General features: G+C 40.2%; 2 protein-coding genes across 6 annotated transcripts in view; one reads left to right on the forward strand and one right to left on the reverse strand.

Annotated features, from left to right (window-relative positions):
- Positions 1-1,484: 1,484 nt before the first annotated feature.
- aaas (achalasia, adrenocortical insufficiency, alacrimia) lies at positions 1,485-9,137 on the forward strand. Of its 3 annotated transcripts, none has more exons than XM_042004122.1 (17): positions 1,485-1,628; positions 1,781-1,967; positions 2,093-2,220; positions 3,721-3,776; positions 3,872-3,963; positions 4,060-4,106; positions 6,041-6,139; positions 6,448-6,591; positions 6,737-6,857; positions 6,954-7,078; positions 7,353-7,413; positions 7,492-7,582; positions 7,694-7,790; positions 8,077-8,144; positions 8,231-8,312; positions 8,410-8,494; positions 8,898-9,137. In XM_042004122.1, exons 2-17 carry the CDS (start codon positions 1,857-1,859, stop codon positions 9,051-9,053), a joined length of 1,563 nt encoding a protein of 520 aa, XP_041860056.1. In that variant the 5' UTR covers positions 1,485-1,628; positions 1,781-1,856; the 3' UTR covers positions 9,054-9,137. The 3 variants fall into 3 exon arrangements, with proteins under 3 accessions (XP_041860056.1, XP_041860055.1, XP_041860057.1); XM_042004121.1 differs by having other exon boundaries at positions 1,836-1,967; XM_042004123.1 differs by having other exon boundaries at positions 1,836-1,967; positions 7,697-7,790.
- Positions 9,138-10,674: 1,537 nt separating this feature from the next.
- The window catches only part of col2a1a (collagen, type II, alpha 1a), a 28,890-nt gene continuing 22,629 nt past the window's right edge, over positions 10,675-16,935 (reverse strand). For all 3 annotated transcript variants that reach the window (XM_042004086.1, XM_042004085.1, XM_042004084.1), the window contains 14 exons: positions 16,024-16,077; positions 15,758-15,919; positions 15,463-15,570; positions 15,061-15,168; positions 14,894-14,947; positions 14,627-14,734; positions 14,465-14,518; positions 14,222-14,329; positions 14,081-14,134; positions 13,387-13,494; positions 13,010-13,298; positions 12,620-12,807; positions 12,274-12,516; positions 10,675-12,187 (listed from right to left, as the gene is read on the reverse strand). In XM_042004086.1, the coding sequence (XP_041860020.1) occupies positions 12,041-12,187; positions 12,274-12,516; positions 12,620-12,807; positions 13,010-13,298; positions 13,387-13,494; positions 14,081-14,134; positions 14,222-14,329; positions 14,465-14,518; positions 14,627-14,734; positions 14,894-14,947; positions 15,061-15,168; positions 15,463-15,570; positions 15,758-15,919; positions 16,024-16,077 (1,785 nt within the window). In that variant the 3' untranslated portion in view covers positions 10,675-12,040. The remainder of the gene's footprint in view (positions 12,188-12,273; positions 12,517-12,619; positions 12,808-13,009; positions 13,299-13,386; positions 13,495-14,080; positions 14,135-14,221; positions 14,330-14,464; positions 14,519-14,626; positions 14,735-14,893; positions 14,948-15,060; positions 15,169-15,462; positions 15,571-15,757; positions 15,920-16,023; positions 16,078-16,935) is intronic.

Below are 16,935 nucleotides of genomic sequence, written 5' to 3' on the forward strand. Positions count from 1 at the left end.
AGTGCTGAATTGACGTCACGGAAAGGAAAGTTACGCCGCGAGGGGGCGCACCGCTTCCGCCGCCTATGTTGCTCAGCGGCGTTTGAGGAAGACACAACTTTTCCCAAAACAGTGTAACATTTTTGATAAACAGGTAAGTGTTTTTTTCAAAACACACACAAAAGAGATACAACAAAACAAATCACACACAAGAAACATTGCACTTAAGACAACACTTAATGACGAACAATTTTTTTAATCTACATTTCACAAAAATATTCATTTTTTAACGCACATAAACAAAACAGTATTTTAGAAAACATAGAAACATAACATCACAAAACAACATTTTCAGGACACACGCAGAAATTTCACAAAACAAAAATTACACATATATCAAGGAGCATAAAACAAAACTGAAAATACATCAAGAAAACGAATCCCAAAAACAGAAGAAAACACTCAAAAGCAAACATGACAATTCACACACACACACACACACACACACACACACACACACACACACACACACACACACACACACACACAAAAGAGACATGCTTAGAAAACACATAATTTAGGAAAACTTTATACACGTCAGAGTACAAAAATAGCATTTGAATGTCAATTATATTTCACACAACAAAACCATGAAACCATATAACAATATTTAAAAGAGCACAAAACCAGTTAAAGCAAACATAACTATAAGTATATATATATATGTGTGTGTGTGTGTGTGTGTGTGTGTGTGTGTGTGTGTGTGTGTGTGTGTGTGTGTGTGTGTGTGTGTGAGAGAGAGAGAGAGAGAGAGAGAGAGAGAGAGAGAGAGAGAGGAACTGTATAACAATGCAAAGTAAAGAAACATAATATTAAAAAATAAAATACTATAGTTTCAAACAGGAAACATGTTGGCATTTCATACATACATATGATGTCACAACACAACATAGGAAAAATAAAATAAATAAAATAACTTTGAAGAAAACACAGCAAAAATTTCACAAAACATTTCAATTGATTAAATAATAACTGAGGAAACAGGGCAATGTTGGGTCCATTTCAGGTCTATCTTAAATCTATTATGTTTGGATGTTCTTTTTCATCCTTTTAATCTTGGTATAAGATACATAAAAATGTATGCTGGTGGTGGTGGTACACAAGAATGACTTTGACGAGTTTCTTTCTGTCTTTAAAGATATTGTTTCGTGGAACGTTGTTTTGTTTGATAACAAATTTTGTTTTTTCCCTTATTATTATTATTATTATTATTATTATTATTATTATTATTATTATTATTATTATTATTATTATTATTTGCCCGAGTTTCTCCGGGTACTACACGGGAAATTCACATGGGCTCAGATCCGTTTGTTCATGACAAGGGAAATAATTCCTGTATTTCACCCATCTGAGCTCCGCCTCAGTGTGGGTGCTGTGTGGCGCTGTGGCCTGAAGAAGGCAGTACATCGAGGCTTAGTTGGGATTGTCGCAAAACTCCGCTTTTTTAGTCCCTCTGGCTTCCCGTAGTCCGGACGGCGGGATAGACTAAACATGAGAATCTGTGTCAAAACAACCTAGTGTGTGCTGTGTTATTTTTTAAACCCAGCCAATTATAATTTACCACACAGAAGCGGGGACAGTACAAGGTAACGTCCACCATAAATGTTTTGTTTTAATAGCCACGACAGTGAAATAGTTAAAGGTAGCTACAGCAAGCTTGTCATCGCACTTTAACTGATAGCTAGCTAATTAGCTTTGCTGCACGTTCACTGTCTGAGGAACCCTAACGTAGCTTCAGTTTCTATGTTTAACATTTCCTGACGGGTCAATTATGTACCTCCGGGGGCCTTAAGGTCGGCTTGACCGTGGGGAAGATGTGCTCTCTGGCGTTTTTCCCTCCTCCGCTGCCCTCCGGAGAGACCACTTTGTGCGAGTCCAACAATGAACTACTATCAGGGACGAACACCAAAGAGGGGCTCAACCAGGTCGGGTTCATAATTGTTGCAGCTCATAGGTAGCATATGTCACTAATAAGTTTTCAGGAAACAACAGTAATCAAGTTTTCAGTGGGTCCGTTGTTCATTATTTGTCATTCTTTGGTGTTTCTCAGGACTCCAGTCCTTTGAGCCTGCATTTTCCCAGAGAGTCTCTGAAGCTCCACAGCCGCACAGAGAGCAGCAGCAAGGCAGCCTTCCTGGACCACTCTGAAACACTGTGGATGAGGAGTGCAACAGCATGGTAGGACGCTTACAGAGAAATCTGCAATGAATAAAATTTATACCGGCACACTATACAGCGAGAATAACCAACTCTGGACCCTTTGAGCCAATGTCCTGCATGTTTTGAACATGTTTATGCTGCAATACACCTGACTCAAATAATGGGTCGTTAAGAGGCTGGTGGAGAACTACTTCATTTGAAGCAGCAGGGACAGCGAAAACCTGCAGGACACTGGCTCAAGAGGTGCGGAGTTGGTGATCCCTAGATGGTTTTAAACTACATGGCATCACAAGTGTTTATGTACTAAAATTTGTACTAAAATTTATGAACTTCCACAGTTAATTTTGAACCCAAAAAAAGAAACTTAAAATTTATATATGTATTCGCTTTCTTTTTGCCATTTTTATTTGTCAAGACTTTGTTTGATCATGTATTAAAAGGACTCTATTTTCCATACTTTTCACTGGGTATAGTTTTAGATTTAGTGGCTTTATTTTATAAGTAAATATTTGTATGATTTTAATTTAACAATTTCTTTCTCCCATTCTTGTGCTTTTGATACCTACATTCTCTGGCCACTTCAGTAGGCAAAAATCTAATGAAATCTACTTTACAAAGCCTTTTCATTCATGTTGATCATTTCACTTTATTCCATCCAGACAGCCGTTTTCTTGTGGCAATAGAGAAATTCCTTTGTTGCGATAGTTATAATTGTTGGTGGTGTAATGCACTGCACTTTCTTACATTAATGTTGTTCCATTAACTGGGAGGATTTCTTCAGTTGTCATGTCCCTAGTGCAAGTTTAATCTTTAGAGTAAAAAGTGAAGATTTTATGAAATTTTTTAAAGACGCTAACCTCTTTAGATCTTACCATTTAATGTGTGGTGTGACTTAAAACAGCTATACTTTGTGCTTTGATCTTTCATGTCTTTACGGCAGGGGTGCCCAAGTCCAGTCCTAAAAATCTATCATCCTGCAACTTTTAGATGCAACCCTTCCCCAACACACCTGAATCAAATAAATGGCTCGTTACCAGGCATCTGCAGAGCTAAATGACATGTGGATGAAGGAATTGAGCCATTTCATTCAGGTGTATTGGAGAAGGGTTGCATCTAAAAGTTCCAGGATGGGTTCATGTTAGTCGTATTTAGCAAGACACCGAACTACAAATTTTCTTAAAATATATGTTAGTACTTAGATGGTAAGCTTACACCTGGTGTCATTAAGTTTAAAAAATTATAAACACCTGAAAACTGAGTAATTGATGATTTTTATACTGTAAAAACACACCAGTAATGAACATGCATGTATTGTCCACCTGTTCTAAAAGAGCAGTAAACTGGCTAAAGACTCAAGTTGTCATGAAGCATAAAATCTCCAATACTACATCACATCTAACAAGACATCTTTTACCTCAAACACTACACACCCAGCAACTGGTTTCATTATTTGTGTCATGTTATGAGAGGTTATGTTGTTTCATTGTTTATCGTTTCAAACTCCTTTCTGTGTCTCAGGCGGGATGGTGGGTTCACTGGGCTGCTGGATGAAATTACAACCTCTCATACAGAAGGTACGTGACAATCAAAAATCTTATATTGCTTTTTGACCTAAACTGATGATCCTGTGCATTCATCAAATACAGTAACTCTTCTGCAACTCTTGCAGTGCCTAAATGGCTGTCAGTGAGTTCTGGTTGTATCCTGGCTTTGCTCAGATGGGCCTCTTCTTTTCACAGCTCTCTGTTTCCTCATCTCACAGTAAGTTGTGTCTGCAGGGTAAAAACAAATTGCACTTAATCACAAAAGGTTTGTTGAAATGTGCTAAAATTAACATTACTTGTTTGTTTCAAACAGCTGAGCAGCGAGGACATGATCGCTGAGTTTTCACAAGTGTTAAACTGGTGAGTGCCAACATTGTGACGTGTAGGTTGTTTTTTTTTTTTTTAAATCAGTTATTGTTTAAAATGCATTATACCAACGTGGATAAAATTGTTGGTACCCTTCAGTTAATGAAAGAAAAACAATGGTTACTGAAATGACTTGAATCTGACAAAAGTAATAATAAATAAAATTTCTATGAAATTTAACCAATGAAAGTCAGACATTGCTTTTCAACCATGCTTCAACAGAATTATTAAAGAAATAGTCATGAAACAGGCCTGGACAAAAATGATGGTACCCTTAACTTAATATTTTGTTGCACAACCTTTTGAGGCAATCACTGCAATTAAATGATTCCTGTAACTGTCAATGAGACTTCTGCACCTCTCGGCAGGTATTTTGGCCCACTCATCATAGGCTAACTGCTCCAGTTGTCTCAGGTTTGAAGGGAGCCTTTTCCAGACGGCATGTTTCAGCTCCTTCCAAAGATGCTCAATAGGATTTAGGTCAGGGCTCATTGAAGGCCACTTTAGAATAGTCCAATGTTTTCCTCTTAGCCATTCTTGGGTGTTTTTAGCTGTGTTTTGGGTCATTGTCCTGTTGCAAGACCCATGACCTGCGACTGAGACCAAGCTTTCTGACACTGGTCAGCACATTTCTCTCTAGAATCCCTTGATAGTCTTGAGATTTCATTGTACCTGCACAGATTCAAGACACCCTGTGCCAGATGCAGCAAAGCAGCCCCAGAACATAACAGACCCTCCTTCATGTTCCACAGTAGGGACGGTGTTCTTTTCTTCATATGCTTCATTTTTCCATCTGTAAACATAGAGCTTATGTGCCTTGGAAAAAGTTCCATTTCTGTCTCATATGTCCATAGGACATTCTCCCAGAAGCTTTGTGGCTTGTCAACATGTAGTTTGGCAAATTCCAATCTGGCTTTTTTCTGATTTGTTTTCAACAATGGTGTCCTCCTTGGTTGTCTCCCATTAAGTCCACTTTGGCTCAAACAACAATGGATGGTGTGATCTGACACTGATGTTCCTTGAGCTTGAAGTTCACCTTTAATCTCTTTAGAAGTTTTCCTGGGCTCTTTTGTTACCATTCATATTATACGTCTCTTTGATTTGTCATCAATTTTCCTTCTGTGGCCACGTCCAGGGAGGCTGGCTACAGTACCATGGATCTTAAATTTCTGAATAATATTTGCAACTGTAGTCACAGGAACATCAAGCTGCTTGGAGATGGTCTTATAGCCTTTACCTTTAACATGCTTGTCTATAATTTTCTTTCTCATCTCCTGAGACAACTCTTTCCTTTGCTTCCTCTGGTCCATGTTGAGTGTGGTACACACCATGTCACCAAACAGCACAGTGACTACCTGTAGCCCTTTATATAGGCCCACTGACTGATTACAAGATTTAAGACACCTGTGATGCTAATTAGTGGACACACCTTGGATTAACATGTCCCTCTGGTCACATTATTTTCAGTCTTTTCTAAGGGGTTCCATCATTTTTGTCCAGGCCTGTTTCATGAGTTTATTTTTTTTTAAATAATTCTGTTGAAGTATGGTTGAAAAGCAATGTCTGACTTTCATTGGTTAAATTTCATAGAATTTTTATTCATTATTACTTTAGTCAGATTCAAATTATTTCTATGACCATTGTGAGTTTTTCTTTCATTAACCGAAGGCTACCAACAATTTTGTCCACATCTGTAATTGTTTGTTTCTCAGCAAACTGTGGTTTAATACAACCATGTTTTATTTATAAACATTTTAATTAAAAATTGATGTATAATACACAGTAAAAATAATAGTTTAAATAGTTGCTGATTAAATTTTTGCATTATTATTTCAAATGATGTCATTTTCCTGTACATTTGCGATATTTTGCGTGTTATTCACTGGAATAGTGACCTTCCTCACCTGTGATCCTTCCTGAATTGCCAGGTCTGACTGTGTAGTTCGAGCCTTTGCCTGGCATCCTCACACTGATAAATTTGCTGTATCCTTGTTGGACGATTCAATTAAGATCTACAACCCCAAAAGGTATCATTGCTAAAATTTTAAAAGGGCATTCTGATGCCAAAATGACAGCTAGAGTTTATAGTGCTTTTGCAAGTTGTTATGTTTTGTGTTATTTCCTGTTGTGCAGTTACACAGATAAACTTTAATTGCAACTTCTAATCAAAATTACCATTATTTAACAAATAGAAATAATCTGGCAAATGATTTACAATTAAAGCTTTACAGATCACGGCTTTAGGTCAAGGCTCCTCAGTAAGCCTCATGTAAGTGATTTTCTTTAACCTCCCAGTGATTTTGTGACAGTAGTGTTATTTGTCCTTCTCCCTCAGTGCCACAACTCCAACACTGAAGCATCGTCTACAGAGGAGTGTTGCAGCAGTGCAGTGGAAGCCGCTGTGTGCATCTGCGCTTGCGGTTGCGTGTCAGAACTGTTTACTGGTCTGGCACGTGGACCCCTGCTCACTGTCAACCAGGTGTGTAATGTCCAGGTTGTCTGTAAGGGTGCATTCACCCCAGGATATTCTGCTAGACTCGGCCAGATTGGAGACTCAGTTAATTTGAGCGGGTCATTATTCTTCTGGGCTGAGATTGCTGATATCCTCTTGTCAACCTGCCTAGGCCTTCTTCTGGTTGTGCTCAAGTCTTGTCCCATCCCGGCCACTCTCCTGTCACAGCCATCGCTTGGTCTCCGAGCGGATCTCTTCTTGTGTCTGCTTCCCCAGTGGACACAGCGATGATGGTTTGAAGCAACTACTTTAACTGTACTATTAAAAAAAGTCTTTGTTAATCAAATCTGTTGTTGTTATTGTCCCTTTAACATAAATGCATCTTTCAGGTTTGGGATGTTGCTGCAGAGAGCTGTGTACCACTCCAGCGTGTTGGAGGAGGTGGTGTCACCTTCCTGTCCTGGTCCCCAGACGGCAGCCACGTCCTGGCCTCCACACCGTCGGCTCTTTTCAGGTTTGGCAAAACTTTAGATGTAGAAGCTTCTCAGACCTTTTTTTTTTTAGAGCTGCTACGTCAGATTTGAAGTAAAACGCAGTTGAGATTAGTCTGTGTGAACTGCAGCAGTCACTTGCTGTGCTGTAATAGAGGTCCGCTTAACTTTCATGAATATTTATGAACATTTGAGGGATTAGCAGCATAGTCTGAAGTTAAGCAGGTATTTCTATAAGACAATAAGGAGAGAGAAAGCTTTTATGCATAAATGAGAAATTAAACTCTCTTTCTTCAGGGTTTGGGAGACCAGGATGTGGACTTGTGAGCGTTGGCCCTGTGTGAAAGGGCGCTGCCAGGTGAACACTCATCACTGTTTAAAGTTATTGTTCAGTTCAGTGACAAAATATTTTCTAAATCAATTTTTTTTGGGTCAGTCTGGTTGTTGGAGTCCAGATGGAAGTCGACTTCTTTTTACTGTTCAGGGGGAGACCGTCATCTATGCTCTGACTTTCACTGGCGTACCAGGTTAGCCGTCCAAGTCTGTGCACAAAATACCCTGAAATAACAGATTTTTCCTGTTTAAATTGTTTTGTTTTCTCAAGTTGCCTCACAAGTAATGAATGACATTGTGCTCAGCAGGAGTACCTACAGGTACATCGAAAGGGCCGCAGGCAGCAGCTGTTGTGGCTGACCTATCAGAGACAACCTTTAACACACCAGATGGAGACCTCATGTAAGAGTGCTTAAATAAACTTAGCCATCTTATAGCTTAATTATGATCAAACCAGAGGTCAAAACATATTTTTAGTATTTGTTTAGTATAAACTGGCAGAAAAAACATCTTTCAGGGACTTAAAAATTAAATAATATGCTGCATCCATTTGTATCAGTTTTATACAAACACCAGTGGTAAGTAATATCTAAGAAAGTACAGTGTTTTAGTACATTACATACATTTAATTTGTAGGTTTGGTCTCCCTATAGCTGTATGTGTCACTTCATCCTCTTCTGTCTGCCAGTGTTGGGGGAGAGATTCAGTCTTTAGCCTGGGATCCAAGAGGAGAAAGACTTGCAGTGCTTCTTAAAGGTCCCACGTTTCTTCTGTTCGCCCTCATGAAGCTCCACCAGTATTTAAGTTTTGACGACTAAACGCAGTTTAATTTGTTTTCTCAGGTGATCCACAAGCAATGGACCGACCGGCAATCATTGCCGTGTTCAAGACGAGAGCCAACCCTGTGTTTGAGCTGTTGCCATGGTTTGTTGTTTGATTCAAGTTGGCACTTGTTTAGAGCTCACAAATTTCTTCCTTATTACTGTAAACCTGCATGTGCTGAATATTCCTTCTTGTTTAGTGGTTTTGTTCAAGGGGAGCCGGGTGTGGAGCCAAGACTAATGCAGTTCCACCCAAATTTCCGCCACGGGGCTCTACTCACTGTGGTAAGTATATATTTATATATTTTCACTTTTATTGTTTCTTCATTTATGTTTGGGAAATAATTTGGTGACTTTAGCCAGAAATAGAACATCTGCACATCTTTAAAAGTGTCAATATTTGCAGTCTTTTGCCTCCCAAAAGTCTCAAAAACCAGACTAGAAACATTTCACCTGCCTGCAGATTAAGAGAGTAGATCGTCCCTACAGGCGTGTGTTTAATCAGTTTCAAACTGAATCAGATCATTGAACCGTACTGCCAGCTGCAAGAGCTGGAAAAGACTGGTTGTTGCTACGTACTCACACAATTATACACACATGTATTATTTACCAAACCCTGATAAATGCATGACTTTCTCCACCTGTTGTGCATCTGCTTCAACATGGATGTTTCTGTTTCTGTACACAGTGTTGGTCCAGTGGAAGAATTACTCACGTGCCTTTCTACTTCTTGAGCACTGCCATTCCCCATGTTGGCCTCAGTGGAAGTCCATCCCTGCCTCACCCACAGGAAAGGGCTGCTGACTTTGCCAGTCAGTCTCTCTTTACAGAGCTCATCTCTTAATTTACCAAAATCCTGTAACTGCAAATCATCTATTTCTACAGATTGTTCATAAAGTGGTTTAGTAAAGTTTTGCTTTGCAATAAAGTTTTCTCTTTGTCTTCATTTCTCAAATGTTTAAAGTAAATTGACAGTGAGATTGTGAGAACGTTATAAGAGTGCTATATAAGGTTCCAGTGGACAGTTAAATACAATGTGCTAATTGCAAATGTCAGAATGTGAGATGTTCCCAGGTAATAATCTTCAAATCGTTCGCCTCATAGCAGAGTTGCCTATATTTTGACTAAATTGTGATACGTAACTGCACTCTCCTAATGTTGCCGATTTGATTGCACTATTACCTATAACACCTTAAAATATGACTTAGGATATTATGATATTAGACTAACAAAATGCAATTCATAAAACATCCAATGATAAGATGAATTTCTGAATCATTTTGAGAACTAAACTACGTATTTGGGAGAAAAGTTACATCTTCCTAAGCAAAGATTAGTAGTTGAAACTGCTTTGTTACGCAGGCATCTGAATCAGCAGACCTCAGTTCAGATAAAAGTCATTATGTTGAAATGAACCAAATGTATATTGACAAAACAGTAAAGTGTGTTTTCTCTTAGTTTTGTAACATGTTAATCAATTACAGAAATTCTAATATAATTTTACATCCAATGTCCTCGTTCTGCCACATAAATCAGATCTTAAAACTACATTTTGACGCTACAAAAGACTAAACGATGGTGGAGGATCAGTTAGTTTGACATGAAGTCTGTCTGCTGGTTGGCAGCTTTGCTGTCTATAATACTAAAGTTTAGTTAAGTTTTTTTAGTGCACATTCTGAAGACAGTGTGGCTAGTATCAAGTTAATTCCACACTTTGTTCTCAAAAGTTAATGCCTACATTACCCACAATGCAAGTAGAGTTTGAAGTATGCAAAAAAAAATAAAAGTGAGGGGGTGCTTATTATTCCTGCATTTGCAATTCCTACTTAGTCCATTGTAGGGTGCATGACTCACTAAATAAGCTCACAGTATAGCTCACCATTATTTGTAATTTCTTGATTATTTCTGTTAATGCAGGATTTTGGGTGTAGCATCCCTTTTTTTTAGAATATATTTTTTCCAGCTGTGTTTTCTAACTTCATCTGGCAAGTAGATTAAAACTGAACTGTATATGAGAATGTTTTTGTTTTTTTTAATAAAAATGTGTCTCTGAAAGCTTCAGTCAAGCTTTTATTACTCAGGACAGACCAGAGAGAAAGCAGGCCACAGTACAGACAAGTAGTGATGCAGCTGTTCTGTGCACCACTACCCTAAAAAATGCTTGATTTCAGTCAACAGTATGTTCTTTATTTATGTCCATTAGCTCAGACAAACAGGAGCTAACTACACCCAGCCCCACCCTTAATCCGCACAATGAATACAGTACGTTTTGTTGTTTTTAGTTGAGATTCTGCCATAAGAAAACACATACTTGCTTCACATTCTTAAACTTTCACACATATGCTTTCACACACACTCACAGTCTAGAGTATCCGACTTTTAGAAATACAAGTTTAACAAAAAACAAAGGGAAAAAAACATTTAAGCACACATGAATGGTTCTGTTGAAAGAAGGAAAACATCCCCACACCATTTCTGTTTTTATTCAAAACTCAGTTAAAAATCAGCTTCATTCTGACATTCTGAATTAGGCTTTCCTTTTATTTTCCAATTTACATCAATTAGAGGTGTAACAAAATAAAAACAAAAATGATCATAATAAAATTACTTCAAAAAAATGTACACGTCCTCACACACACAGAGACAACCCACCCTGGTTTGTTTTTGAGCGACTGTCCCCAGAGTCCCTTGTTCAGCTGCGGGGGCCCGAAGGAGGCCCCTGTCTCCCCTGTCTTAACCCGACTGCACCTTTCCTCCAGGGTGGAGTGTGAGTGTGTAGTGTGAGGCTAGTGGGAATCAAGGATGGGAGGTGAGGGGGTAGGGGACTCATAGCACCTTCTGAGGAGGGAGTAACCCAAAACAAAGATGGCCGTTCAGCCCCAGATCCATCTGAAAGCTAATGTTTTGGTCAGCTCAGATTTCAGCTCAGCATTTTCACTTTGTTTTTTTCACCGTGAGGTAGCTTCAAACAATCTGGATGACTAGAAGAAAAAAGTAAAACCAATTTTCCTCAAAAATTTCAGAGCTAATATTTTTGGATGAGGCATGGGCCTCCATCTGATGGGAAACAAATTTAACTTACATCTCAAATGTAACCTCACTTTCCAAAAAGTGTTGGTGTGCATATAGACACATGTACACACATAATGTGGAAATATATATAAAACCATCTGGTTGTTTATAAACACAGACTTTTACAACAACAGAACCAAGGATTTATAATACACAGTAAAGATTTTGCTCCAGCTCATGATGGACAGGCCTGTAGCACATGGTTGAATTTACTTACTAAAAATATTTCTCTTTCTTTGGTCTACACTGATTCAAAATGCCGTATTAATGTGTCTGGAGGGAAACAGGGAGGGAGGTGGCGTAGGACTGGGACAGAGGTTGTGCGGCTGTTCTGTAGTGGAAAGGGGGCTTGTGTTACTTACAAAAGTGAACCCGTCCAGTCCTACCTCAACTCTGCCCACTCGGGTTAGACAATAAATAAGTGACATCAAGTCATGTTTCTGTTCTCCATAACTTGTTTGCTTGGTCCTTCTTCCTCCTGGCTCTGACTCATTCCCGTCAACAGTGGGCCATGGGAAACATGACTGGATCTCAGGAAGCGGGTTGACAGAGAATGCTGGTGTGGTGTACAGATATTGCCGGTGCCCTTCAGTGCTAACATCCCGGGAGAACAACTTGGAGAGCACTTTGTTGTGAGAAAAAAAGTATCAATTTTCTTTTTTTAATTTCCAGTCTTCTTTATTGTGGAAGTGTGTGTAATGTTTCATGGTCGAGTTTATTTATTTCCTGTGAATCGGGGGGCCATTGTGATACTCCATTTTACAAGAAGCAGACTGGGCCTACATCCACTCCAAACTCCTGATCCGCTCCTCCGATGTCCATAGGAGCAATGTCCACGATTGGCAGACGGGAGGTTTTCTGTGTTTTGTACTCAAAGACAGTCTTGCCCCACTGGCCTGTGTGTCTCTGTTGGGTGAGAACAGAAAAATGTGTAACTACACCCTTATAATGCAATGACCAAAATAACTTTTTTGCTTATGTTTTGCACCAACCTTGCAGCCATCCTCCAACACGCTGTAAGTGAACCGACTGTTGCCCTCTGCACGGATCTCCACTTCATTGGAGCCCTGCAGCAGCAAAGACTTCTTCAGGTTTCCAGTGGCCTGGTCCATGTAGGCAATGCTGTTTTTGCAGTGATAAGTGAGGGTCTGGGATGCTTCAGTAGACAGAAGTCTCAAGAAGGTCAGCTGGACGGTAGCGCCAGTGGCATCAGGGCCACCCTGAGCATAGCTGAACTGTGAAGTCAAGACCACGGGCAAAGGAGTTAGCAGCTTCCTCATTAGTGTTTGTCTTTTCACAATCAGTCTGTAAACATACATAATGATTGTATGTACTTACATGGAATCCTCCATTCATGGTCTCTCCAAACCAGACATGTTTGCGGTCCTTGCTCTTGCTGGTCCACCAGTTCTTCTTTGGTACTTTAGCAATGCTTGGGTAGACACAGGTCTCTCCTGTCTCCATGTTACAGAAGACCTTGATGGCATCAGCGGTGCTGCCAATGTTGGGATCAACCCAGTAGTCACCTGTAGCGATAGAAAGGGTGGGTTGATGAGGAGAAAAGCCCAGTGGTTAAATGCATGACTTTGTCTGCAGAATGAATTAGATGAGAATTCTGTACTGGAAACTAAATCTCAATGACAAAATATGAATTATTTTTCTGTTGTTTTGTTTTTAGATGGCAGTATTTTCACTGGTTGATCAGACTTTGATGTTTAACCCACTTACCGCTCTTCCACTCTGGGTGGCACAGCTTGAGGTCTCTGCAGCTACGAGCGGGGTTCTTCTGGGAGCCATCAGGGCTGCGCAGGTTCTCAATCTGGCTGTTGAGGGACTTGAGAGTGGAATCAACCTCCACGTCATGTTGCCTCAAGGAGCTGGAGGCCTCATCGGCCCTCATGTACCTAAGAGGATCGGGAGACTTCTCAGTCTGACCCAGACCAGCAAAAGCAGACATGTCGATGCCAGGGCCTGGTGGACCAGGAGGACCAGGGGGTCCTGGGTTACCAGGAGGACCCTGAAGAAGGAAAAAAAACAGGATATAAGACGTCACCAAAACGCTATGCTATACAGGCTTTTGAGTGATACATGTTGATTTCACATACAGCTGGACCGGTTTCTCCAGAGCGTCCACGAGGTCCAGGTGGCCCAATGGGGCCAGGTTGTCCATTAGCTCCATCCTTTCCAGCAGGTCCGGCTGGTCCAGATGGTCCCTGCAGAGAAACAAGTGTCAATAAACAGTGAAACTAGAGGACATTAACTTGACATTTATTTAATTTATACTTCTAAGTGTAAAACTATGTTAAGTCTTTCAATACACATAGAAGTCTGGATAATACAAAAAAAAAAAAAAAAAGAAATCCAATATAGCAGCTTAAATATTCAGTTTCTCTTGATTAACTTCAAACCCTTTGCTTAAGAAGCCTGTGCATGAAGATTTGTCTGGTGACATTTCCCTTAATTTTTCTTATCATGAACACTGCTTGGCTAATCTAGAATAGATATTGAAGCCCATTTCCTATCTCAGCAGGGGTGGTTTCACAAATCACAACTCCTCCTGTCTGTCTGCCACTTTTCCTCACAGAGAGTAATTACAAAACGCCTGGCTTTCCATCTTATCACAGCAGAGGGTAATTAAAACGGCCGGCCCTTCCTGTCCTCATTTTCATCAGTTGATTGGAGAATTACAGAAAGACTAACCTATGCACTTCATTATCATCACAAATCTCGGGTGTTAAGAAACACTACTGGATGGAACTGCTTTAAGAGTTTTTCTTCTCTTTTGCTCTATTTCCTCACCTTAGCGCCAGACGGTCCTGAAGGTCCAGAGGCTCCAGAGTCTCCAGCGGGACCCTGTCAGAACAAGGACAACGACAGATTAGAGGATGGAGAACACAGATGAAAATCGGCACTGTGGGGATGAACTATTGTTTCACTTACAGGGGGTCCAGGAAGACCCTGCAGACCAGTGAAGCCACGGTGACCCTTCTGTCCCCTTTCTCCAGTCTCTCCAGTCTCTCCCTTGTCACCACGTGGTCCTTGGGGTCCCTGGAGCAAAGGTTTGATATGTGATGAAATTCATGGCACATACTTAAAACTTTTTCCAATTTCAATCAAAGGGAAATAGAGTAAAATAGAATAAAAACTATTAATGATGTCTCAGTGAAAAACAAGGGTACTCACAGCCATTCCTCTAGCACCAGCTGATCCTGGGGGTCCTGCAGGTCCTTGAGCTCCCTACAGAGTGACACAATGATAGTGGGCACTTCTTCATATTCTTATTAAAAATATCAGTCAGTACTCAACACAGTGACTGTGCTCCTTACAGAGCTCGATGTGACTTACAGACTCTCCTCTGTCTCCCTGCTTGCCAAGAGGTCCCACAGGTCCTGGGGCACCAGGGGCTCCAGGAGCTCCAGGGGCTCCTGCAGGTCCAGTGTTGCCTCGCTCTCCCTACAGGAGAATACAGATTGATGATGCATAAAACAACAGTTTCGGCAACAACTTTGCACTTCTGATAGATATTTGTTGTTCTTTTTTGTTTTGTTTTTTTTCTTTTGTTTTTTTGCAATTTGTTTGTCTGGTTTCAAGGCTTTATATGCTGTCTCTCACCTTAACTCCAACAGCTCCATCCCTACCAGGGGGTCCATCTGCTCCAGGGGTACCCTAAGGTAAAACAAAAATAATGTATTTTTCCATGATTTTTAATAATTTAATAATGTATTATTTCCTGCATAGTAAATATGTTTATTTGGCTCTTATTGTTGTTCTGCTCTGACCTCTCTACCAGGCTCTCCAGAAGGTCCAGTAAGTCCAGGTGGCCCAACAGGTCCAGGAGGCCCACGGTCACCAGCACCACCAGAAGCTCCCTGTTTGCCAGGCTCTCCCTAAACACAGGTGGAATACTGTCATTACATTTCAGCTGCTTCTTTGTCATCAAAGGGACCTAAATAATTTTCTGCTTTTAAGTAAAGCAGTCATAAAGTCTCTACTTTGAAATGTGCTCTGTTCAGATGCTGCCGCTGATTAACAGGGGTGTGTTTAACATTGATTATGTGAATTTAAAAAACAATATTGATGAGCATTCAAAAATAAACAATTGATCTAATGTCAATAGATTGTTTTACATAGCTCACATTAATGCTACAGAGAGACTAAAGTCCTTTGCAGACAAAACTTACAGAAGGTCCAGGGAGACCAGGGAAGCCTCTCTCACCACGCTGACCAGGCAAACCAACAATACCACGGGATCCAGCCAGACCCTGAGGACCTGAAGGCCCATCAGAACCCTACACATGTAAGACATAGAGGACTGAATCATGATATGATCCAGTTAAGCTTCACTTGACTCAAATGAACAGAAAGTATGTCACTAACTGTGGAAAACAGTCTAGTGGTTGACACAGGATGATGTACAGTATGTTAGCATGAGTTGGAAAACAAATAAAAGCTTCTTGTGAAGCAAATCAAACTCACAGGAGGGCCATCCTCTCCAGCTTCTCCCTTCTCTCCTTGAGGGCCAGCAGGTCCCCGCAGCCCAGCATCGCCCTGTCTTCCTGGGGGTCCACCATCACCACGGGTACCCTTTGGTCCATCTTTACCAGCAGGGCCAGCAGGACCAGCAGAGCCAGGGTTACCCTGTGATGGAAACACAGATAGTTTTTGTGGGTAAGAGAAGAAATATTTACTTTACAAACATAAAATATACTTAAACGTCAAGTTTGAAATTGATGAACACTTACATTGGGACCAGGAGATCCAACTCTGCCTGCAGCACCAGGGAAACCTGTGGCACCCTGTCAAGGAAAAAATAATTTAGTAAACATGAATGTACCTATTAACTTAAGCAAGGAGCGTTATCAAGTTTTTTTCTTCATGCTGTTTTCACCTCTGACCACTAGAGGGCACATTTTTGTTGTGATTACTTGTACCTAAGAAGAAGCAAGATTAAACGTTTCAGGTGCTGCTTTCCACTGAGGAGGGATGCAGTTTTTAGACTGTGCTAACTTTCTGTGCAAAGTGTGAATTACTGTTGGTTTGTATGGAGGTTTCATGTCTGTTTTGGCTTGTTTGTAATGGACAACTGAAGATCAGCAAAACTGAGGCAATATATGAGTCACACATAATAGATATGGAGCACCTTTTGGCAAACTCTCTAAGATTTTCAAATTGGTTGAACTTAAAATAAAATAAATTAAAATAAAATAAAATAAATTATCTGTTACTGAGGTGTCTTACAATATATACAGCTAATGTGCTGCCGTCTGCAGTGTTCTAACAGAACCCTAAATCTCTTATTTCCTTGTATGCAACTTGCACATATTCAACCAAAATAACCTATGTGGCTTCTTGGATGTACATGATCAAACTTTTTAATAATTTAAAGAATAGCTCTGGATGTTAATTAACCTTTTCACTGATAATACTTCAAAACAGTAGGATACATGAAATCAAAAGTTATCCCAATGATTGGGGGTTTCATTTAGCTGCTTCAGTTATTCAGTTTCAAGGTCTCGGTATGGTGTTTGCTGGCTCCATCAAGGCTTTCTGATGCACTGAGCTTTTCTTTCTATAAAAAGTCTCTACTGTGGAAAAAAAGCTTTTTATGCTGCCAGGACAGGACAGAGCTGATTGTACAGTTCTCTTTCTATAAT

The sequence above is a fragment of the Melanotaenia boesemani genome, chromosome 13, assembly GCF_017639745.1.
Source record: "Melanotaenia boesemani isolate fMelBoe1 chromosome 13, fMelBoe1.pri, whole genome shotgun sequence".
Classification (NCBI taxonomy): domain Eukaryota; kingdom Metazoa; phylum Chordata; class Actinopteri; order Atheriniformes; family Melanotaeniidae; genus Melanotaenia; species Melanotaenia boesemani.

Bases quoted from the DNA above. Each gene is read 5' to 3' on its own strand.
- aaas (XM_042004122.1), top strand. From the start codon at position 1,857: ATGTGCTCTCTGGCGTTTTTCCCTCCTCCGCTGCCCTCCGGAGAGACC. The intron at 8,145-8,230 runs GTCCCACGTTTC...TTGTTTTCTCAG, and splicing joins ACTTGCAGTGCTTCTTAAAG to GTGATCCACAAGCAATGGAC. The intron at 8,313-8,409 runs GTTTGTTGTTTG...CTTCTTGTTTAG, and splicing joins GTGTTTGAGCTGTTGCCATG to TGGTTTTGTTCAAGGGGAGC.